Here is a 26,101-nt window from a genome sequence, read left to right as displayed (position 1 = left end):
TCTGTAGTTCTTCTCTTACCTTTCTGGTCCTTCTCATTCTTCACTGAATCTTCATCCAGTTTCCTTCCATTATCAATTTGACATGGTAACCTCATCATTTATCATAAATCCAGTTATCAGTTTGATACTGAGAATTTTCTGGATCTCTTTATATATATAGTCCTAATTCTCTTTGGACTTCCAGTAACCACATCTCCAACTGCCTTTTAGAAATCTCTAAATGGATGTATCATAGACAATTTAAACTCAACCTCTCCAAAACTGAATCCATTATCTTTACCCACAACTCACCCTGCTTCTTATGCTCTCTCTTAATAAGGAGAGTACCACCATCCTACTCACCAAGGCAACCTCAGTACCATTTTCAACCCTCATTCTTTCACCATATCTAATCTGTTGCCTTCAAATTATCTCTTGTACTCATTCTTAAACCACTCTATTTCAGGCCCTTCTACACTTTTTCCTTGGAATTTTGAGATAACTTTCTGTTTGTTCTCCTTGCCCTAAGTCTCTATACTTCAGTCCTTTTTCCATTCAGTTTTTGAAATAATCTTTAAGTTTAAGTCTGACCATCTCACCTGCATTTTAATAAACTCCCATGATTGCTTATTATATCCAGGATCAGATATAAAATCCTCGGTGTAGCCTTTAAAACCCCTTTATAACCTGACCTTATTCTGCCTTTTTAATCTTCTTATACCTTATTTCCCTCTCTGTACTTTCTGATCCAATGACACCAGACTCTAGGCTTTCCTTGCACAAAATACTATCTCCTAACCATAAGAATTTCCTTGTATCTATAATTTTCTCCTTCTTTATTTAAACTTTATAGCTTCCCTGGCTGCTTTAAAGTTTCAGCTAAATTCTCAGCTTCTACAAAAAACTTTCCATTCCTTATTCCTCATAATGACATTATCTCTAGTTTATTCTGTATATATCTTCATATGTAATTTTGTGCATATTTTCTTGGGATAATATTGGGAACTCCTTTATCACCAGGTTATTGGGTTTTTTTTAGTAACCCCAGTAGCCTGACATATGGCAAATGTTTAATAAATGTTTATCAATGTCAAGAAAACAAACTTTTGAATGCAAATTATCAGTAAAGCAAATATTTTACTTATATGTGCTATCTTTCCATGAGTGCAGCTATTGAAGGTAAAGTATTCCAAATCTAGCTATGATAAGCCCAGTTTGGGATATAACTATATGCCCAATCTAGTAAAACAAAACATACAAACGAAAAACCCAGGCATGAACTGAACAACTTGTTCAAGAAAAGGGGCTCGTAAAACCATTCCCTTGAAGGAAGTAGAAATTGATGGAACCAACATTAATTGAGGATGTAGTCCACTTTGAGCATCAGTTTTCTTATCTGAAAAATGAGAAAAGGAATCAGCTTGGATGATCTCTTTCATTCCTTTTAACACCAAATATGATTCCATTGACTCTTTCTGACTATAGCTATAATATTGACAGAATTGATTTCCTACAAATATGTTGATCTCACGTATATTCTAGTGGTTCAAAAGTATATGATTTGTCTGAAGTATATTATATACAAGGATTTTTAGCAAATGCTTGGGGGGGGGGAAGTTGGCCAGTGTTCATACATATGATGTCTAACTATACATACAATATTATGTATACATGCTACTTTTATATACTGTGATGTAAGATGTCTTTGTAAGAGGGCACTTATCAACAAAAGTATGTTATTTTTAACTTGAAACCTATCAAGGAATAACAATGGAATCTTGAGGAAAAAAAATTATTCATCCCTAAGAAAAGATAATTGTTTCATGATATCAAGACATTTTGGTTTCCTTTTGAGATAAATTTCTTTATTTCAAAACAGAGCTAATGTCAGGAAAATGTAGGCTGTCTTACAGCTTTGGACTAGGACTCAGGAGGATGAGATCAGGGAAAGTCTGTGAGCTTTAGTTTTCTCTTATGTGTATTGATAATATTTGGTTCTAGATTGGCTAAAAGCTTCAAGAGCCCATATTGCAATGGTTAGTCTCATTGCTTTAGAAACATGCATTTATAGATGTTTGTGAATGATGAGTAGGGAAGGGAATACGCATTTATATAGTACTTACTATGTACCAAACACTAATCTAAGACCTATTTACAAACATTATCTCATTTGATCCATATAAAAACCCTGGAGGATAGATATATTTATATCAATTTCTCTCTATAAATAGTAATATAGAAATGCACACATATACATATACTATATGCTACTATTTTACACAGTTGAAAAAATTGAGGCAAACAGAAATTAAATGACTTACCCAGGGCCCCACATCTAGTAAGTGTTTGAGATTGGATTTGAATTCAAGTCTTTTGACTCTATACTTTGTGCTATCAACTGCCTTAGATGAATTTAGGCAGTGATGGTTGGGAGAGAACACAGTTTGTCAAAAGTTCATAGAATTTGAAGCAAAAAAAGACCTTAAGACATACATCTAGTTCAACCTTCACATTTCACAAATGGGGAAACTGAGACCCAGAATAACTGTGATTCCCCCATGGTCACATGAGTAGTAAGAAGTAGAATTAGGATTTGAATCTAGGTCTTGTGACTTGAAACCCACACTTTCTAAAATAGCTTTTAGAAATTGTAAAGGTGGTTTTAGGATCTCTATCTCTGAAAAGTTAAAATATTAAAACACTAATTTAATAATTAAGTAAAATTTTAAAATAAATTTAAATTTAATAAAATGTTAAAATTTAATCTACATGAAGCGTCTTGGGATCTGACAGCTGATCTTGTAAAAGCAGAAGAGCCTAGAACTATGCTTCTGTTTGATTTATCTTCATCGATTTATTTCCTCAAAAAAACTCCATGTGTCATAATTGACTTTTTTTTGGTGAATGTTTCCTTTTCTGTTCACCTGAAGAAATGACCAAGGTTCAGAATTTAATCCAACATTGCAGATTTTAAAAGTTAACCTTTACTTTGGCATGGAATAAAATATTTGCTGCTGCTGCTGCTGCTTCGGCTTCTTCTGCCTCTCCTCTTCCTTCCTTCACCTTCCTTCCTTCATCTCCTCTCTCTTCTTCTTTCTCAAGTGAAAACTCAGTTGAGAGCTCTAATTCACTAAAAATTTATTTGAAAGGTGCTGAACAAAATGTGTGGCTAAGATTTAATATTCTTCCCAACCAATGTCATTAATTCAACAGAAGATTGAAAATTTAGCTTCACAAAGAGACATTGAAATATAGTCTCACTTCTGTATTACCTTGCCTTGAGACTTATATGTGCAAGTAATTTTAAATCTGTAAAATTTAAAAATATGAATGTTATCAATGATTGAAATTTTGAAAAAAAAAGATTTTTTAAAAAGATGTCCATATCCTCTCAAGATATTACCATATGGATTAGAGGTATGATTGTTTTGTAGTATCAGATAGAATAGCAGCTACAAAGAACTGACCTAAGATGATACTATCCTCTCTCCCTCTGAGGCTGCCAGAAACCAATAGATAAAAGGAGGGAGACTCCAGACAACCTGGTTGCTATTTTTAAAATAATCTGTATCCTTTAGGTTCAAAAGTTCTTTGACAGAAGGGAGAGAGAAAATAAGTAGGTGAGATGCCTTCATAAAAGAGTTCATGAGTTTTGTTACAATACCTCCTGATTAAAAGTCATCACATTAATAGTTTTATTCACATGACAACCTTTTATGATAGGTGCTATTATTTCCATTTTATCGATGGGGAAACTGAGACTCATTTAAGATTAAGTGATTTTCACAGGATCACACAGTTACTGTGTATCTGAAGGGGGATTTGAATTTTCTGATTGTAAGTCTAGCATCCTATCCACAATATCAACCAGTTGCTAAGTCTTGTCATGTATAAAACTTCCCCTGAAGGGTATGATTACCAGGGTAGCTTTTTTTGGTTAGTCATGTGTCCCTTGTTGCATGGGTTAGAAAATGGGATCAGGATCAGTATGTACACTTCATGCTTATCCTTCATTTGGGGTTCAGATCCTAGTAACCCTACATTTTATTCATTTTTTAGCTTTCCCTTAGAGACATTCATTTTACTGTTTATGTTCCTGTTTTGTGTGTTACTAGCAAAGTTTTCTGTATCAGTTTGTAGTGCAAACTTCCTGAGTTCTTAAGCACAGATAATCCTGAAGAATTACGAAATAGCTCTATTACTAGGGAGCCACAGTTTCATTCTTGACAACCTGTTCCAACTTCTTCCCTGTTCTTGAAGTTATATTTGTGACTGACTGAATGAAAAGGTAGGGCTACTTGGTGGCTAAAATCAAATTTTTACCTTTAGAGACAATATTGTATTTTGTAGAAGAGCTGAACTTGGAGCCAAAAACAAATTAATAATCAATCAATAAAGATTGCTTAAGTACCTACTAAACAACAGCCACTACTTTGTTTGTTTGTTTGTTTGTTTTGGTCATCCAATATTTGAGTATCCTGTGGCAACTGCTTTCTCCTGAGCTTCAACTTTTTTTTTTTTTACAATTGGAATAATCCCATATCTGCCTAACTTTACAGGGTTAGGGTTATAAAAATCAAATTATAGAATGTATGAGGTAATCATAAGGTAGTACATAAATGTCACTTGTCATTGCTAAGCAGCTTCAGGAAACTTTCCAAAACTACTTCAATGTTTTTTTGTGTATTTTAAAAAATTCAACTTCCCCCCATAATATCATAAAAAAGAAATAGACTTCCCATATTTATGCCTTTTACTATTTCTCTCCTTTCTGATTTTCTTCTCATGTACACAGAACAATTATTTACATTTGTATAAAGTTTTAAAGCATTTCTGAAAAGTTACAGAAAGTAGGTAATGTCAACATTTATATTAAATTTTGAGGAGTAATGGGAAAATCTAGACCTGACCTAGGATTTCTTCAATCTCTGGAGTTTGGCCAGTTAAGAAGGAATCCCTTCTGCCAATGAGATAAAAAAAAAAAAACCAGGATGAAATTTATAATCCAATTTCCAATCGCTGGATTGCTGAGAATTTAAGTGATTTACCTGGGATTGCATAGTCGGTATTTGTCAGAGGAGGGAATTAAACCCATTTCCCTCTGTTGACTGCATTTTAGTGCAAACATTATTATCCCCATTTTACAGATGATGACATGGAAGCTTAGAGGAGTGGTGGTAGTGGTGGTGGGGGTGGTGATAATGGTACTAGTAGTGGTAGTAGTACTAGTGGTGGTAATAATAGTGGTACTAGTGGGGGGTAATAATAGTACTAGCGGGGGTAGTAGTAGTGGTACTAGTAATAGTAGTAGTAGTGGTACTAATAGTAGTAGTAGTACTAGTGGTGATAAGTATTAGTGGGGGGCAATAATAGTAGTACTAGTGGGGGTAGTAGTAGTGGTATTAGTAGTAGTAATAGTAGTACTAATGGTACTAGTTAGTAGTAGTAGAATGATGATGATATCAAACATTTGCTATGTACCAGGCCACCATTGCCAGAAGCAGATCACTATTTGGGAGGTTCTAAAGGAAAGTGTGGGAGAGCAGGGGTATTAGACTGACTACAGAGCCATTGTGCTGACCCTATTGTTACATGCCTGTGAAAACTGAACAGCTTACCAGTGCCATGCCAGCAAACTGAATTGATTACATTTGATTGTCTCAGGAAGATTCTGAAGCACCCCTGGCAGGATAAGGTACCAGACACCAAAGTCCTTTTTTGAACTAAACTGCCAAGCATTCCAACTCTACTGCAGAGTGCACAACTCCATTGGGCTGGCCACATTGTCTGAATGCCAGATTAATAATTGCCAAAAAGACTATTTTATGGAGAACTCACAGAGGGCAAGAGCTCACGGGTGCAAGGACACTCTCAAGTTCTCTCTTAAGAACGTTAGGATTGATTGTATCACCTGGGAGACACTGGTATAGGACCACCCAGCTTGGCGTGTCCTTACCAGAGAAGATGCCGTATTCTCCGAGCAAAATAGAATTGGATTAGCCCAAAAGAAATGTGAGGTGCGCTAAATTAGAGAGTCCACCCAAATGTTCCCAGGGATGATTTGTGTCCAACTGGGTAGGGCATTCTGAGCTTGTGTTGGTCAGACCAACCCCAGTTGGACACACTATAACTGAACTCTAACATCATGATGTCATTTTGGTCTTCCTTGAGAATGAAGCCCAATAACCAGCTAAACACTTTATGATTATTATCTCATTTAATTATCTCATTTAATCCTCACAATAACCCTGAGAGGTAGGTGCTTTTATTGTCCCCCTTTTATAGAAAGGGAAATCAAGGCAACTAGTTTAAACAACTTGCACAGGATCTGACACAGGATCCAGTGCTGTTCAGATTTGAACTCAGGTCTTCCTGGCTCCAGGTCTGACCCTCTATCCACTGTAGTACCTATGTATCCTGAAGAAATGGCTTGCTGAGATTAGTAAAACCAGACCCAGGATTTGAACTTAAATCCAATATTCCTTCTACCACACTCTATAACGTTGCTTCTCTATCCTACATTACCCTACTATAGAATACTCTCCAGTATTCTAAATTATAGATATTCTAATAGAATATATTCTAAATTCTAAATTATATCTATAATTATATTCTAAATTCTAAACTATATATTATATTCTAAATTATATAAATTCTAAATTATAAATTATAGAATATAAAATATTCTAAATTAAATTATAAAAGCTGAAGGGCACTTTAGTGATAGCTTAATCTAGCTTTCTTATTTTATAGATGAGAAGCAAAGCTCTGAAACTTCAGTGCCTTACCCCAGGTCACACATGTTAATGCTAGAGCTGGGGTTAATGTCCAGGTCTCCTGATTCCTGTATTACATGATTTTACTTTTGTTTCTTTATTGCCATATAACTCTTTTCCAGATTGAAAATTCTATGATTCTTTGATCCTGTCATCTTCGTAGATATTCACCTTGTTTTCAGTTATCCTTGTTAGAGATGGGTCTTATTCCCTCTCTTTTTTATCTTTTTCTCCAATTGTTTTTTCTTTAAACTCTCTCCTTTCTTCTTGCTCCTTGCCATTAAGGCTGAGGACAGAAGAGAAACTTAATATATGGTTTTTTGAATGAAGGAAAAAATTCAAGTTGATCTATGGAAGCTTGCCACTGTATGACAGTCACCAATATTTTGTTCCTTCCTTGGGCCTCAGGGAACAGAGCAAACAAGGAAAGTATCAGATTAAAGTTTGGAAATAAGACCTGACTAGAAAGAATAAGAGATACTGAGTGAGGAATTTGTATAAATATTGAATATTCCCCACCAAAGAGCAAGCATCTGAAAGATGGGGATTGTCATTAATTCTATGTTCTCTAGCCCATTTTACTGTGCTTTGCACCCATTAGTTTCTTAATAAATATTTAATCAATAAATTGAAGTAATGAATGCAGCGTTTGCTTTCACACAATGTATCTCCAATATACCCAAAATGTAACTTACCACATTTCCTCTAGATCTAATTTTCTCCCTATTTTCCTTGTTTTTACCAAGCCATTATTCTGGCTCCCATCTTCAACTCATTTCTTTATCTCTTATAGCCAGTCACTTGCCAAGTCCTGTTGATCCCATTTTTCTCAACATCTCCCACAACTGTATTACAACCTTGCTAGTCAAGGACCTTTTCACCTGGACTTTTGTAGTAGCCTCCAAATTGGTTTTTCTGCCTTCAATCTTTTCAGTCCAGCTCCACAAAGCAACTAAATTGACATTGCTAAAATACAGGTCATGTTATTCTCCTGTTGGAAAAGTTTGCCTCTAAGACAAAATACAATCTCCTCTTATTGGTATTGAAAGCCCTTCATAACTACATCTCAAGAGGTATAAAGCTGTATATCCTTTGATCTAGCAGTCTCATTACTGGTTCTGTCTCCCAAAGAAATAGTAAAAAAGAGAAAAGGAACCATATGTGCAAAAATATTTGCAGTGGCGTTTTATGGTGACAAAGTATTGCAAATGGAGTGGATGCCCATCAGTTGGGAATGGATTACGTGGTGATCAACTGTAATGGACTTGGCTCTTTTCAACAGTGCGGTGATTTAAGGAACTTCCAAGGCTTGGGATGGAAAATGACAATCACATCCAGAGAAAGAATATGTTTGTTTTCTTTCTCATCCAATTTTTCCCTTTTAGTCGGACTTTTCTTGCACAACATAACAAATATGGAAATATGTTTAAAAGGATTGCAGTATTTAACTTAATCATATTGCTTGCTGTGTTCTTTTCCTAGGGGAGGTAAGGAAATAAGGGAGAAAAGTTTAGAACACAAAATTTTACAAAACTAAATGTTGAAACTCATCTTTACAAGTATTTGGAAAAATAAAATACTATTAAAAAGAACAAAATACAAAAGGAAAGAAAGTTCTTCATAGTCTGGCTCCAATTTCTATTCAAGTGGATTACATATTATCTTCCCTTATCCATCTATATGTGGTGCCCTATCTCTCTTTTCATTCCTCTATAGTTTAGTTTTCAAACTTATTATTCAACTGAATCTTCTCCCTTCAGTTATAATTGATTTATTAATTACCAAATTAAATGGCCTTTTCTCTCACCTCATTCTTCTTAATCTCTCTGAAATACTTGATATTACTGAGCACTTTTTTTCGAATACCCCTTAATGTCTAGGGTTTTTGTAACATTATTCTGTCTTGACTCTCCTGTCAGGCTGTTGTTTCTCAATTTTCTTTGCTGGATCTTCATTAGTCATGCCCATTAACTCTTCCTACCCCCTTAGACTCTCCTGGGCCCTCTTCTCTTTTCATTGTAAACTCTCACTTGTTGACTCAACCAACTCCCAAGAGTTCAATTATTATCCTTATGCTGATGATTCCCAGATTTAAATTTATATCCCCAGATGTTTGTCTTACTTTAGTCATTCACTTGGGTTACAATCATATATCTCCAACTCCCTATTTCAACATCTTGTACAGGATGTTCTTTATGCATCCCAAACCAAACATGTCCAAAACAGAACTTGTAACTTTCTTCTTCCTCCCCTCAAACAATTCACCCCTTCTTTGCAACTTCCCTTTATTTGTCAAAGACCTAGCTTTCCTTTTTGCCATCCAGGCTTGCAAAACTAAATGCCCTTCTGCTGCTCATTATCATTTACTCCATATATTCCAAGACCAAATCTTCTTCCTATATGACATCTCTAATAGTTGTATTCTTTTTACTCACAACCACTGTCTAGTTCAGGCCTTCATCACTTATGGTTTAAACTATTACAGTAATATTACATCTGACCTCCTACCTCAAGACTCCCTCAACTCTAATCTGTCTTTCATTTAACTGACAAAATGATTTTCCTTTCCTTTTCTTTTTTAAAAAATTTAATAGTATTTAATTACTTCCAATTACATGTAAAAATAGTTTTCAACATTCATCTGTAAGATTTTGAGCTCCAAATTTTCTCCCTCCTCTTTTCTCACTCCTCCCAAGAAACAAACAATCTGATATAGGTTATGAACAAGTTGATTTTTCTAAAGAACATATCGATTATGTCCCATCCCTGCTTGATGAGTGCCAGAGATTCCAGAAACACATGTAATTTCCTGCATTTGGTATTTTAAACTCTTTCTAATTTGTTTCCTTTCTACTTTTGCAGACTTCTTACATAAGACTCCCTTCTACATACAGTTTCACTGACCAGATATTACTGGCTCCATTTGGTTTACTTGGTGCATCCTGCACATTGCCTTGGACCTTGGGCTCCTTGTCCCATTGCCTGATGCCATGACTTTGTATTGGCAGCCCCTCATGCATGAAATGCTCTACCTACCCCCTTTCCCTTCTACTCCTGAGTCTCTCAATCGTGTCTTCTATAGCAAATCATTATTGGTCTCCCCATTTGCCAGTGTCTTCCTCTTGGAGCTTGCTTTCCCTTTACTATACACATACTTGTATTTACCCCTAATTAATTCTACATTATTTCTCTCCATTATAATGTAAGCTCCTTACCTGCAAGTATTGTTTTTACCCTTTTTTTTTTTTTTTTTTTTTTTTACATCTCCAGTGCTTACTATGGTGCCTGATATGAAGTAAACTCTTAATAGTAATGCTTATTTATTCACTGACTCTGGTATTTTATGTTCCAGCAAAATGGCTTTTGGGGCTGTGTCCTATACATGATATTCCATCTCCAGGTTCTAGACCTTTCACCAGATAGTGCCCCATGCCTAAGAAGCTTTCCCTCTTCACTCTCCTTTTGGAGCTCTCAATCCCTTCAAGGCTCAGGTCAAGTGTTTTACTTTCTAGAGGTCTTTGCTGATTTCTCCAGTTAGTATCTCCTTCTTCCTTCCCCCACTTGCCATTACTGTGTATTATGCATAGAGCCTATGTGTACTACTTGTGAATATGCTTTGTCCTTCTAGCATCATGCAAACTGCTTTGTATTAGTTAGTGTCACTAGCACCTAGGGTTTGGAAGAAAGTAGGTATTTAATAACTCGTTGCTGATTGCTTGAATTATTGAAATAAAGATTAACTAATCAGAGGATCTGCCTGTCCTCTGGAATCAGAGCAGCTGATGGGTTCAGAGAAGAGGTACCCATACAATAGCTGTGTTTTATTAAATTCCAGTATGGGTAGCTTTTTTCACCCCACCCCGCCAACCATCTGTTCTATAGCATGTTTCAGAGTTGAGCAGCCTCTCATTAATTTTGAACATTAGAGTGTACTATAAAAATCTTAACTTATGATAGGGTTCTCCATGATGCCTCAAGAGTTATTGGGCTGGTAAGTCCTTACTACCCTGTTATTTTCCCGAATAATCCAATCTGTGATGCAAAGGACAACTTCTTCGTGACTTTCCATCCTGGGTGATACCTATTGATGTTTCCCAAGAAATAGTCCATGGACTATTCATCCACACATTGGGGGCTTTTCTTGGAAATATCTAAAATTGGAGGAAAGGTGGAGAGGACAATATTATATTCATCTATGCTGAATAAAATCTTGGTGCTCAATACTTTGCATAATCCGATTCCAATCCCCCTTTCCAGCCATATATCATAGTATTACCATTTATGAACTTCACATTCTAGCCAAATAAGATTCCTCTTCATCCTTTTCTCATCTTTCCTTCTCTTGTCTATGAACCCCTTCCATCTGAAATAAACTATCTCTTTTTTATAAAATTATTTTATTTTAATTTATATTAATTTTAATTTTTTCTACTAAATGTATTGAATGAAATATTGGGAGAGAAAAATCAGAACAAAAGGGAAAAACCATGGGAGAGATTTAAAAAATAGAAAAAAGAAGTAATCGTAGCATGTGTTGATTTGCATTAGTCTCCTTAGTTCTTTTTCTGGATGCAGATGGCATTTTCTGTCCAAAGTCTATTGGGATTTCTTTGGATCACTGAACCACTGAGAAGAACCAAGTCTTTCAAAGTTGATCATTGCATATTCTTGCTGTTATTATGTACAATGTATTCTTGGTCCTCCTTGTTTCATTCAATATCAGTTCACATAAGTCTCTCCAGACCTTTCTAAAATCAGTTTGTTCATTTTTTATAGAACAGTAATAATCCATTATCTTCATATAACACAGCTTCTTCAGACATTCACCAATTGATGGGCATCTACTCATTTTCCAATTGTTTGTTACCACAAAAAGATCCTCCTTTAGGATTTCCTTGGGAGATAGACCCAAAAATGGCACTACTGGGTCAAAGGATATGCACAATTCTATAACCCTTTGGGCATAGTTCCAGATTCTGGATAGAATTCTGGATTCTAGAATGGTTGAATCATTTCACAATTCTACCAACAATGCATTAGTGTCCCAGTTTTCCCATATCCATCCAACATTTATCATTATATTTTCTTGTCATCTTAACCAATATGATAAGTGTGAAGTGGTACTTCAGAGTTGTTTTAATTTGCATTTTTCTAATCAATAGTGATTTAGAGCATTTTTTCATATAACTATAGATGGCTTAAATTTCATCATCTGAAAATTATCTATTCATATATTTTGACCATTGTCTGTTCATATCCTTTGACAATATATCTCTTTCATTGGGACTATTTCTCTCTGTTGAAATCTCTCCCATCCTTCAATGAAGGTGTCTCCTATAAACCTGACTAACCAAATGAAATTTTTCTTCACCTACTATTGGCTCCCTCTCCCTTAGATCTTTTCCGTGACTTCTTTGCCCTTTTCCTATATTCTCTACCTGGGAAGATTTGTCTGGATAGAAGTTAGTCAAAAAGACCATATGCATCATGATGTAACTAACGTTATCACTGAGACCTTACCATAGTTGGCTCAAATATAAAGACAGTATTGGGATTATTTTATCAAATTTGAAGTTCAAAGATGGAGGCTTATCAGTCAGGTGGTAAACATTTGTGAAGTGCCTTCTCATACCAGCCATTGAGGAGTTGCAATCTTGCTATTGGGGGCGTTGCTTAACTGATCCAAAAGAATGAATTATGTGGGTATGTTATATATGTTTGGGAGGACTTGTCAAAACAAAATATATTCCTTTTTATCTGGCCCTCCATCCAACAAAAGAATAGTCATAAAAAACCTTGAGCAATTCATCAGTGATGTTACAGGCATTTAACTCAAAGGTTCCTAAGGGAGTAAAGCTTAGCAAAATGCTTCAGAACTTAGCATAGTGACTGACACGAAGTTCACGTAGCTAATTAAGGTAGTTCCCCCCCTCTTCCCAATAATTTAGTTCCTGTTCCAATTTGGAACTCAGGATGCTTTGAAAGCAGTGATGTTGGTATTGTCCTAGAAGAAAGGTGATGAATTTCACTGGCCAACAAAATCCTAGACTATAGCCAAGTTATTACAATTTTTGCACCCAAATCCCTTTCAGCAATATACCTATTAAGTGGACTGGGGCTCAATTTAGTTGAATTCTTGACATGTTATGAAAGGGATTCCTACTCAAATGTGAATTAGATTAGTTAATCTCTGAGGCTCATTTTATTTCTTCTAATTTATAATTCTACATGTCTATTTGGGGTAGCCAGTCTAGGTACCTAGACAATTAAAAAAAATGTTTATTTTTAGTTCTGTATTGTTCTAGAATCCTTGAAAACTGCCCACATTTCTATTTATTTTTATCATTAAAAAATGTAAAATTTCCAATATTAGAGTTTCCAGCCCTATATAATAGTCAGTAGTATTTGTTATGACCACCTTGTTTAGTTATGTGTCCCGTGGTTGATTGAGATCAGTTAAATGGTTTGGTGGATAGAATGCCAGGCTTGGAGTTAAGAAGACTTAAGTTCATAGAAACTTCATGGGTGCCCATTAGTTGGGGAATGACTGAGTAAGTTATGGTATATGAATGTTATGGAATATTATTTTTCTATAAGAAATGGTCAGCAGGATGATTTCAGAAAGGCCTGGAGAGACTTCCAGGAACTGATGCTAAGTAAAGTAAGTAGAACCAAGAGAATATCGTACACAACAGCGAGATTATATGACAATCAACTCTAATGTACTAATCAACTCTTTTCAACAATGAGGTGATTTAGACCAACTCCAATAAACTGGTGATAGAGAGAGTTATTTGCAAGCAGAAAGAGGACTGTGGGAACTAAATATGGATCACAACATAGTATTTTTACCTTTTTGTTGTTTGCTTGTTTTTTTTTTTCTTTCTCATTTTTTTCCTTTTTGGTCTGATCTTTCTTGTGCAATATGATAAATGTAGAATATATTTAGAAGAATTGTACATGTTTAATCTATATTTGATTATTTGCTGTCAAGGAGAAGAGGATGGGGAGAAAGGAGGGAGAAAATTTTGAAACAAAAGGTTTTGCAAGGGTGGATGCTGAAAAATATCTGCATGTACTTTGAAAATAAAAAGCTATTTTTTTTTTTTACAAAAAAGACCTGAGTTCAAATGCTGCTTTAAATTAGTTGTATGATCCTAGCCAAATCATTTAATCCTGTTTGTCTCAGTTTCTTAACTGTAAAATGAGCAGGAGAAGGAAGTGGCAAATTACTCCAGTATTTTTGTCAAGAAAACCCCCAAATGGTGTCACAAGCCTGCCATGACTTATCAGGAACACCCACTATAGTTGATACATTTCCCGATTTGAGGGAGATTATACCTAGAAGAAATATAAGTGCCTTTTTCATTTTGTTTTTGTTGTTATATTTGGAAATGTTACTCAAACTACATCATCAGACCCTTGAAGATTGTACCATGCAGTTGATTGAATATTATCATGTTGACATTTGTAGAAATGTCTGAGTTCTCAAAAAATGTTTTCCTAAATTATAATTATAGGGCAGAGATGTGGAAAATTGGCCCCGTTACTTACTATGGAAGAGACTAATTAAAATATATGAAAAAATACCTTATGGAAGTGTTAGGTCAACTCTTATAAAGCAGGAAAATTGTAGTTTGGCTTACAAGGAAAACATATTTCTTTTAAAATAATTTTGAATGAAGGAATTTCTAAAGTTTTGACAAATTGTGTATTTTAAGGCTGTATTTTCTTTTTAATCTAAGTGACCTTAGCTTTAGAAATTTAAGTGGCATTTAAAGGAAGTAATTTCTGCTTAGTTTGTCCTTAATTAAACTAAATCCAGGGATGTTTGGGGATGTGATTGAATCAGCTAGAGGAACAGATAAATTTTTAATCTGAACATTTTTATCTTGAAAACTGGCAAACCGAGGCTTCATTTGTTATTTTGTTGTTTGACTAGGCTTTTAAAAGTGATGGAGAAATGTCTCTGATGCAGATTAAATTTAAAAGTGTTTCTTGTATTCCTTTTTTAGAAAACTGGTTGGTAAACATATATAAGCACACCCCTGGTTGAATCCATATTTTATTGTAGTAGAGGCAGGTGATAAAGTAGAAAAAAGATGCAAGGATTGAAACCAAAACACCTGAGTTCATGCCATGCAATTCGAGGCAAGTCACTTGACCTTAGTGGGCATCAGTTTTCCTATCTCTAAAAAGGGTATAAGAATTGTAACTCTTTCTGTTTTATTGTGAAAGAAGAACTTTGTAAAGTATGCATATGAACTATGATTATCATTAGGATGACCCTATTGTTTGATGGTGATAGCTCATATTTAGAGAGCACAGAAAGATGTATAAAGTACTTTACATATATTATGTCATTTGTATCACAATGACTGCAAGATGGGGATATTATTATTCCCATTTTATAGCTGAGGTTGGGAATTGACCAAGTCCATCTATATTCTTGGAATTGTCTTAGAAGACAACTTGCTATTTTATAGTGTATATATGCACATATATAGAAACATTTATATTCCCATAATATATACACATATGTATATATATATATATATTTGTATTACACATAGATATAAATTGATATATAGATGCTGTAATTTACCCCAAAGACTGTCCCAGTATACTACTCTTGTTTACACTGAAATCTCCCTTATAACAGGAAAACTTACAATTAAGCAAAACTGGTTTACAAAATGATTTTTTTTTGTATGTATCATTCAGTATTTCTTCCACCAAGATGGAGATGTTTTATCATGCTACTCATAACTAATCACTGCAATTCATTTCCCAACTGTCTTTTAGCATTCTTTTCATTTGTATGACAACAGTCATGTTGTATTCATTTTTGAGTTTCTGCTTATATTGTCCAAATCAGTTCAAATAAACATTCTCTGAATGTTTCTAAATTCCTCATGGTCATCATACTTTACAACACAACAATATTCCATTTTATTTATATGCACAATCTAAGTAGTTGTTGATTTAGTTAAATACAATGCTCCAAATAAATGTTTTCATGCATTAGATGGCAACAAATCTATCACCATTTCTTAAGATTTAAGTTCATAGGGCTAAAGTGAGTACTAGACTGAGGATTTGTTTCATTGATAATAGGTTAGTGATTTAGATACCTGTTAATAACCACAAGGGTCACAGATACATTTTTAGTCCTGTCTCTTAAGGAGTACCTTATATATTTTGGACAGTATTTTTCATGTCATTCCTTTGAAAAGGAAACGTTTATTATATTCTAGCATTTAAAGCTTGAAGAGTTCTTAAAGGATATTTAGTCTCACCTCTTCCTTTTATAGATGAGAAAATTGGACTAAGCAAATCATGATTCCTGATGATTAATCAATCATCAAGCATTTCTTAAGTCCTGATTATGTGCCACTTTGCTAGACAGTGGAAATACAAAGACAAAATTAAAACATTCCTTGACCTCGAGGAGCTTATACTCTCGAAGAATTAAGCATACACACATATGTATATATAACCACATACAAATAAAAACATATAGATGTATACAAGTATATATGTACATATATGCATGCTTTCTCTCCTCTCTCCTTTATTGTATATATGTGTGTCAATGCTTGAAATTAAAATTAAATTTCACTAAGGATCACTTTTTCTAGCAGGTTTAAGGGTAGATAATCAACAAAATAAGAAATCGAGTCCTGATTTGTACTGTTTGCCAATTTCTAAGATGAAATTCTCACTCTGAAATTTTAACCATAAGCTCTTTGGAGCCAGTATAAACTGATTCAAGTGTCCATCATGGAGAAGACATTAGCAGTTGGTTGACCATGTTGTGTTTGAGATGAGTCTTGAAGAAAATACTGAGGTTCTAAGAGTCACATGAGGAACAAGTATTGAGACATGGAGGGAATAATTAGTGAAAATCCATAAATGCCAGAGGACTTGGTACTTGTGATGAATAATGTGGAGACCATTTTGGTGGTATGATAAGTAGTGTTCTGCTTGGAGTCAAGGAGACCTGAGTTTGAATACTAACCTCAACTTTTAATAGCTGTGAGATCTTGGATAAATCATGCAATTCTTGATCTATAAAATGAGGGTAATAGAATAGTTATAAGGACCAAATAAGAAAACAAAGGGAAATCATTTTGCAAACCTTAAAGAAATATATAAATACTAGATCCTATTATTGTTTATTGTAACTATAATTATAATTAAAATATAATATTGTCTAGATTGTAAAGCATGTAGAATAATGTGTAATAAGACCATAAAGGGGCATTGGGCTCAGATCTATATGGGATCATAGGGGTAACAGGAAGTCATAGGCGTTGAATTGTAGGTTAGTAGTTGTATGGAAATACCTTTGGGAATTACCCTTTAATAGAAGCTAGAGAAAGGGAGAATGAGTGCCTTCTTTCTCTCTGTCTCTCTGTCTCTCTGTGTATGTATTTGAAAGTTCCTCCAAAACCATTTTGCATTTGTTCACTTAGTGAGATCTCTGAATATTTAAAAGTTCTGCATTGATTCATAATTCTGCCCCTTTTCAACCACTGTCACAGTTTTTCTGAAAAAAAATCTTTGGACTCTACTTCTATAAATAGATGCATTTCATATACATCTTGTTTAGTGTTGCTAAGTTCCTCATATTTTTCTTGTTCCTTTTAATTGAACAACTATCTGGTAAGTACATTTTACAAATAAGGTACTCTGGTAGGTGCCAAATGAAGATTGGCACAATGCTAAATAAGGCTGGATATCTATCCCCAAGGAATTTGTAGTTCATAACAGTTAAGTTTCAGAAGGCCATATGGTTGGAAGCCATTCCAGGCATAAAGAGAATCATAAGAAAAGCACAGAGGACTTCCAACAAAGATACAGCTGAGCCCAGCTCCATTAAGAACAATCCACAGTAAAGATGGAAAAGGGTGGCAGGTGAAGCAGGCAGGGATCAATAAAATCAAAGAAAAATTCCAAGTAAGCTCCTCTGTGTCATCCAGAATTGTATAAGATAATGGCTAGAATCCTGGTCTGGGGCTTAATGTGAGCTCTGATATGTTTGCACTATGGAATTCATCAAGGGGAGATGGGGCAGAGGTATCCAGACATACAGTGCTTCAATAACCTCAAGGTGGTCTGAAGCCATTCTGATTCCTAATGTATGTTTGAAGCCTCAGCATTGGAATCAAAAAAGTAGAACCTAGCAGTATCAGATTTTCAATTATCCAACAAAGCAATATTCCTCAACACTATTTGCTATGGTTCAAGAAAAGTTGTATCAGTAGAGCAGATAAGATAAAGAGGACTCATAAGTAATCTGGGAGGGGAAGATGCTCAGGGTTTCTGGCACTGCTATTTACATTAAATCTGAGTCAACCAGGCCTCAAACAATGATCACTTAGGGCTTGGCCTAGAATCTCTTGGTGGCCAATTAGAATAAGATTGATTTTGGATTAAGGTGCGAACCTTAAAAAAGATCTAGTCAGTAAACCTCTCGGGAAGGGTTTAGAAAAAAAATGCTTTTAAAAGAGGAAGGGAGGAAGGATGGAAGAAACAAAGGAAAGAAGAAAGGAAAGATGAAGGCAGGAAAGGAAAGAAGAAAAGATGGAAGGAAGAAAAGAATAAAGAAGTCTTCTAACTGATCAGTTCCAGACCAGCTTTACTCACAGAGGCTGGTGTTTGTCCTTGGTAGATAAAAGTAGAGACTGAACTTCATCTACCACTGCAAGTCAATTGAATTCATAATTAAAAATAAAATTTAATTGAAAGAGGAAAAATTCACAAAGATAGGAAAGTGGGGAATATGTTGGTTCATTTTGTGGCAAACATTAATTGGTATGTGGAAAAGAATGGAAATAATTAGATCTGGATAGATAGGTTGGAACCAGAGTGTTTAGTGTCCTTGACAATGGCTTTGGAGTTTAGACTTGTTACACAAGATAAGAGTTTTTGAGTAGTGAAATAAACTTCTATATTTTATGTTCAAGTCTGTACATCACAAGATTAGTTAATTGTCTAAACATTTGAGAGGGACATAGAGGCTGAGTCCATGAAATTCTTTTTTAAAAATTGTTTTTGGTAACTGCATTTCAATATAAATGATTTTTTTTATAAGTTTCTGTATTTTCTCTTAGGCATATACCAACATTATTATGAGAAGGGGTCCATAGGCTTTACCATATTATCCAGTGGAGTCCATGACACAGAAAACATTAAGGTCCTCTGCACTTTAAAATCAAAGAGCTCTCTTGGAGGTTATTTTATTAGTCCAAGCAATAGATAAAGTGGATGGATGAAAATGGTGGCAGTGGGAATGGAAAACGAAGCAGGAAACAAGTGATAATATGTTATCTATACTGCCTGAACTATAACCCCCTCCCTCTCTCCCTCTCTTGATCCCCACCCCTCTCCCCTGTGTGTGGGCACTTAAGAACCTTTAGAAATCTGTGGCCTGAATAAACTTAGCCTTCCTCTTGAGTTTTTAAACTAGAACTCAAATCCAATCTAGGAATTTTCTAAGGGGTGTGTGTGTGTGTGTGTGTGTGTGTGTGTATGTGATTTTGGATATCATTCCTTTTGTTAAATTTTCAAAGCAGAAGAGAAAACAGGTGAACACACATATAATGGCTGAGCCACTGTTCGGTGAGACAATGATGTCATCCACTTGTTTCTAAACTGGGTCTTTTTCTTTTTTAAGGTGGGGGAAGCATGTAGACTGGCTCCTTTTGAAAGTAAGGCATGTAAAGACATACTGTAATATAGATCAGTGGATGCTGGAAGCATCTTTCTAGAAGCACATTGTTTAAAAGGCAATTTTAACCAGAAAAACAAATTTCATGCATGGTATTTTGGTGCTTTAGTCCGTGTGTGCACGTATGTTGTCTTCAGTCAAGGGATTCTTTCTTGTTGCTGCCCTGAAAAGCTTAAGATAATCAAAAGCTTTACTATTTTCCTACTGCACCATTTGGGAAGTATTGCAACTTTTGCCTCTGAGCAGGCTGAGGTTCAAAAATGCTAATTTATTGCCAGACTGCAGCATTGTGATTTGCATTCTAAATCAGACTGCAGAATTCCTAGAACAAGTGGCTGTCCCTCCTATGCCTTAGCCAGAATTTTTCCAGCCCTGTCTTTCCCCACCACCTTAACAACAACAACAACCAAAATTCCCAAAGACTCCTTTTTGAAGTAAGTAATTCCAGCGAGCTAGTCTGAAATCCAAAAGACACCAAAAGATTTGTTTCCAGCGTTTCCCTATCCCCTTACATTTAGGAATCCCTTGCCACTGCGGTGAAATAATTGCTTTAAACATTGTCCCTTTGAAGCTTAAAGATACATGGTCATCTCCTTCAAACATTTTGCCCCAGCTTATTTTTAAATCTGCCAAGGTGTGAGTTTACAAATACCCTTTCAATAATAGCCTTTTAAGATCAGACCTCAGATAAGTGTAACTGCATCCTTTCCAGGAGCTTTTAAATCAAATTAAGTAGATACTTAGAGAAGAGGAAAATGAAAAAGCATTTTTGTAACGTATCTGAGTGAGAAACAACTACTGCAGCATAAAAATACCACAGGCATTTGGGCTTTCCCATTTTGGTAGCAAAGAGGGGGAATTATGGGTTGGTGGTCTGCTTCATGTTAGGACACCCCTCCATCTGTTCTCAGTGCAGCCTGGTTCCAATTTAAAGCCCAGATTTCAATACAAACCTCAATTTCTTTCCCCCATTTTATATGCAAAGCGAGGCTTATGAATCCCAGTGCCTCTGCTTCTGAGACTGACACCAAATACTGCCCCCTCCCTCCCCCCACAATACCCCCCCCAAATTCCGCGGCTATTTGTTTGAATACCTGCTTACAGTGCTGCACAATGGGGCAGCTTTGAGAGGAAAAATTGATAATCTTCACGGAAGAGTAATTTGAATGAAATTACACTTGACAGCCTGTCTCCCAGCAAACAAGGGGAGTGAGGGAGCCTCAGCTAAGCTCTGAGGACTTGCCTTACCCACTGCTTTTTGGAGCTTCCCAGGAAAAGAGGAGGAACGAAAGGGGGACAGCCACAGTTCCTCCAACATCTAATTGAAGCTTCTGATTAAAATCCCTGCACTACAGTATACTGAAGAAAGGCAGTCATGGAAGAGAATATGGAAGAAGGACAGACACAAAAAGGTAGTGGGCTGAAAACAGTTTATTTGCTACTACGCGGCTATTTTGCAGTTTCCTTGTTTGCTTTTTGGGGCATGCCAGTAACGCTAATGATGATCTCTCCGAAGGCAGATGTTCTTCCTAGATTTTTTTTTTTCTTCTTTCTCGCCACTTGTATTAATGCCTGGTACAAATGTCATTATTATATGTGAATATTTAGGATAAGAGGTATGCAAAGGCGCAGAATCCTGGTTTAGGAAGAATTCTGATCAGCATTTAAGGGGCATTAGATGTGTTTTTGGACCAGCTTTGTTAACCTTCATTTATTTCGTTTTTTCACGCTTGTCTAGCTGGGTCAAGTGAGCCCTGGTGTGACCTAGGATGGAGCCCCTCTCTCAATATTTGTTGCGAGTCCCAACTAGAACCTTGACAATGTAACCATTATTTTAATCTTTTGAAAAGGAAGGACTGTGGAACAAAGACTGATAGTATATTTAGAGTATTGGTGTGTATGATGTGTATATGTGTGTGTATGTATGCTTGCGCCTGTGTTGGTTGTCTTCTCTCCCTGTTCCTTTTCTTTATTTCTTTTTCTTTTTTTTTTTTTTTTAAATCCCCCTTCTCTGTCTGTGGAAGCTTTTCTGTCTTTGGCATCCATTGAATGAAGGGTTGTAAATTTCCAAGTGATGTCTGCTTTTTTCTGCAAAACCTAACAAATATAACTTCTATAAAAGGGAGATCAAACTATTGACGTGTTTTCTTTCTTTTCTTAAATAATGTTTTACTAAGTAATACTTTTGTAGACATAACACCTAGTTTTCATTTTAAATAACCCACCCTTGAATCTTTTTATGAGTGAAGTGGCTTGACTGGAAGGAACCCTAGCTTTCGCCTCCAGTGCTGTCTTTCCTTGCGACCAGGCTTATGTAACGATTTAGAAAATATTCTTGTGAACCAAATAACCCAGGTGACACTGGAAAGAATCAGGATCGAAAGGCAGCAATGAAAAAGGAATTAAGGATTAGTAATCAAAGTGGATATAAATTGCATGTAAATCTTTCCCTCCCCCTCACCCATTCTAGGTTGTTATAATATTGGAGATAGTGCAGCAGGTGATTTAGCATAAATCTCTGCTTGTTTGCAAATCCTCAGCATGTATGCTTTCTCATTATTACTAACACATTTCACTTTTCTGGACTTTCTTATCTGGACTTGATTTTAGCTGTGTCAAATAGATTCAGACAGGTCAGAGCCAGAGAACATTGCTATCACCTGTCTCAGATATATATACACAACATAATGATGGATGTGTTCTTCTCCCCATTTTATTCATAGTCGGCTGTACTGGTACTTCACTCATATTGATAGCAACACAGTCATGAACATTATGTGGTGTTATATGGCTCCATTACATTTTTTCCACTGCAAGATTCTACTAACTAACCCACATCAGTGGGCTTTAAATTTACAAGTCAGAGCACATAGCTTAGACAATCTTAACTGGCAAGCATCTGTGGTGTTCTAGTGTTTTAAAAATGAATCAGATATTATGATTTTATGTTGATTGTAGTGAAAACATTTTTCAAGATGAGGTATTTGCCTTAGAAATTGAGAATGTGATAGCTGAGCCAAAGAGATTTTATCTTGCTGTTGATGTTGTTTGGATAGTCAGCTTGCTTTAAGATATTAGTTTTCTTTTTTTCTTTTTAATTATGAAAACATTTCCAACAAGTATCAAGTAAAAAAAGTGAACAGGTTGGTTTCCAGTGTATGCTATGCAAAGCTGAGTAAGTATGGGGAAGGGCCAATAAACAAGACAGATGATGTAATTAATCATTGTCATTATCCCAGGGAATGCGGGAAAACATGTATGATTTTCTTCAGTTGGAGATGCTGTGTTAGGATCTTCATTTTTCCCCTTTTAATGCACAGTTGCCATCAGAAACATATGCTAAACCTGAAAAAAAGGTTTGCTTTAATTGAAAAGTATGTTCAATTAAAATGGCAAGATTTATGGATTGTTTTAAAAAAAAAAAAAAACAGATTTGTTCTCAGCTTTCTCATTTCTGTGTATTTCTTCTCTACCTGTGTCAAATTTCCTACATGAGTTGATTGCTAAAGAGGGTTACTGCATCTTAGGTATGAGATAGACATACACATGAGAGGGTTGCAGGTTGATAATTAGAAACCTGATGATTCTTCAGCTTGGAAGGGGTTTCTGAAAATCTGTTGTAATCTTGTAAGATTTCTGAGTCGCTTAGGTAAATAAAAAGGTTATTGATATAGGGTTTTCGACTTTTGTTGGTAATATTTTGATAATTGTATATGCCAAAAAATTGGTTTCCTTGTAATTCTATGTAGTATGTTACATAAATTTAATAAGGAATCCATAGGTTTCACCAGACTGACAAAGAAGTCTAAGACATTGTAAAGGTAAAAGCTTCTTGCTTTTAGATGGGCATGCTGCTTTAAAGTAAGGTGTTGAAAATGCTTTGTAAATCTGAAAGCATTATAAAAATGCGATGGTGATGATGATGATGATGATGATGATGATGATGATGGCAGCAACGGTGATAGCTGGGACTATGGCTACAATGATGATATCCCTAAACAGATGCAGATTTTTACCTTCTTAGCTTGTCATTTTGTCACAGTCTTTGAATATGACTGTGAGAATCTCTAGAATTCTCTGGTCCAAAGGACCCTTTTAAATGCGTATCGATTTCTTTAATTCCTAAAAATCTCAGGAAGCATTGAAAAAAAAAGTGTTTCTTGCTGTTTACCTCACCATATATTTGCAGCTGTACAATGTGCTAGCAGCCATGATAGAAGCCTGTACTTTCAGCCCTTATCCTTAAAATAAATAATTTTAAATGTCTTTTTTTTTATTTCAGATTTTCCTTTAGGATCCTGAGAAACTATTTTTTCTGTTGTATTTTTTCAATATATGAAGTTGATAATTAATAAAGAGGAAAGGCATTTTTACAAAGAGATGACACATGATGATGGTCATCTGCTTCCAAACTACAGATTTCATGGCTGTTCAAGTCAATAAACATTTATTAATTGTCCATTGGGTACAAAGCACTGTACTAGGCACTGGGGGTATGATTAAATGTAGCCAGTTCATAGGCATTTATTGAAGTAGCTACTATGTCTCAGGCTCTATGCTTAGCATAGGAGTTTACCTTGATATTCCCTGTCTTCAGGGAGCTTTCATTCTTCAAGCCAAGGTATGGATTTTGCTCTTATGAAGCTTAGTCATTTAGGATGAGATACAAACATAGGTCATAAGTCAATATGATATATAAGATAAATTAATTAGAATTTATCAAGTAAAGTGTACTGAGATTCAACGAACAAGAGAAATACTGGTGGAGAAGTCCAATAAGACTTCATAGATGAGGAGGCATTTGAGAAAATAGCTAAAAATGTATTTCTTGACCCCCAAATGCTATATTAGTTTTTTTTTTTTCCTTTCGTAAAAAAAAAATTGTTTCAGTTATTATAATTACTTTATTTGGATTCCCTAAGAACCTGAATTTAGAGTCTTTCATTTTCAGGCTCAAGTGAAATTTCCTTATACTTTATCTCTCCAGAGCTTATTATTATGCAGCTTATCTTTCTATTCATATTTGAGGTGCCTCTAAGCAATAACTAGGTACTTTCATAATTATTGCCTGGAAAATTTTATCATCCTTGACTGTGAAACCACCAAGGTTTAGTTTAACCTGTTGAATGCCAAATTACCCGATTACCTGAACAGTCATTACCCTTAAAGAATTGTTAATGTATTATTTATTGACTTTCACTTTGTGATCTTTGTAAATATTTACCAATAACTATAATCCAAGATGTTTGCTGCTACCCCCCAACCTTTTCTCTAGGCACATTTTGATAGCCTATCTCCTTGAGTAATTTTGGAGTAATAGAAAGTAAAAGAAAGAGCAATAGAAAAATGAATGTGGATTTACTATTTGGATAATGTTAGCTATTATCTACCTAGCTTAACTTCTGAAAGAAGGAAGTGCTGATATGAGTGGCCTACAGGGGAAATGTTACCTGAAACCACAACTAAAGGTGAAGTGTTAATGAGATTAGGAACCTTTTACTTCTTGGTTAATACCTTAGTTCAAATATGGCCTCAGGTGGTTACATCGAATTTCTAGCTTGGTGACCTATGTAAAGGGAACTGAGAATATCAGTTTTGTTCCAAGTGGACAAATTTTACCTGGATAAATGCTGTCAACACTGATTTCTTCATTGGGTATTTTAGCAGTAGTGTTTTAGGTCTGGAATAGATAAGAGTCTAGGGCTCTATTAGATTCACAGAAACCTGTATAGAGTATACTGACCTCTATGACTTTTTTTTGGTGACCAGCATTTAAAATTACTTAATGTCCAATTGTCTCTAAGAGTTTAATAAATTAATTTAGTTTCTTATTTTGATCCTATGTAGTTGCGTGACACCTGTTAGTGGGGGCGATAAGGTAAATTTTCTAAAAAAAAAATTGAGCAAGCTATTACCCACAACTTTCTATATTCTAGTTATCATAATTTCTGTGATTTTTTAGTCCTGTCATTTATATTTTCATAGCACCTGTTTTAAAACTTTTTAAAAATCTGTAATTTCATTCACCTTAGAATTCCATAATAGTCAACAGAAGATAATATCTTAATAAAATTATAGAATAGTAGAATTGAGAAAGACTTCAGCCAATCCAATTTATACCTGAACAAAGATTACACCTACAGCATCTCTGACAAATGGTCATTTACATGCTGCTTATTAATCTGAAATGATGAAGAACTCACTACCAACCAAAGTGTAGCCCATTTTGCTTTTGGACGGACTTGATTATTTCTAAAGTTATACTTACATTGATTGAACCAAAGTCTGCTTTTTAGCTGGTACAGGTGTTTATTTTGACCTCTGGAGACAAATAGAATAAATTAAGTCCCTATCCTACAGGATAGCCCCTTATATATTTGAAGGAAGTCCCATCCCTTCCACAAATCATCTTTTATTTAGGATAAAAAAAAAAAAAAAAAAAAAAAAAAACAACCCAACAACAACCTGTAGGTCCTTCAGATTAATTTTAACTAAATAACTTCAAGTCTCTTCCATTTTTGTTTGTGCATTTTGTCACTATTCTTCTTAAACTATTGTAGCTAGAATTGTTTAGTTAAACAGGATGTAGGAGTAATTGTCTTACTGAAAT

The 26,101-nt window shown here is 35.1% G+C and overlaps 1 protein-coding gene across 2 annotated transcripts in view; it reads left to right on the top strand.

Annotated features, from left to right (window-relative positions):
• GPM6A (glycoprotein M6A) overlaps positions 1-26,101 on the top strand; it is a 483,660-nt gene that overhangs the window by 239,150 nt on the left and 218,409 nt on the right. The window contains exon 1 of one of the 2 annotated variants that reach the window (XM_031943153.1): positions 19,983-20,903. The exons of the other annotated variant lie outside the window; for it this stretch is intronic. Coding sequence (XP_031799013.1) covers positions 20,867-20,903 — 37 coding nt within the window. The 5' untranslated portion in view covers positions 19,983-20,866. Of the gene's footprint in view, positions 1-19,982; positions 20,904-26,101 lie in introns of those variants that run through there. 2 annotated transcript variants of the gene reach the window in all.

Source organism: Sarcophilus harrisii, chromosome 6, assembly GCF_902635505.1.
Source record: "Sarcophilus harrisii chromosome 6, mSarHar1.11, whole genome shotgun sequence".
Classification (NCBI taxonomy): Eukaryota; Metazoa; Chordata; class Mammalia; order Dasyuromorphia; family Dasyuridae; genus Sarcophilus; species Sarcophilus harrisii.
Note: the sequence above shows the minus strand (reverse complement) of the source record. Positions and strands in the feature narration are given on the sequence as shown.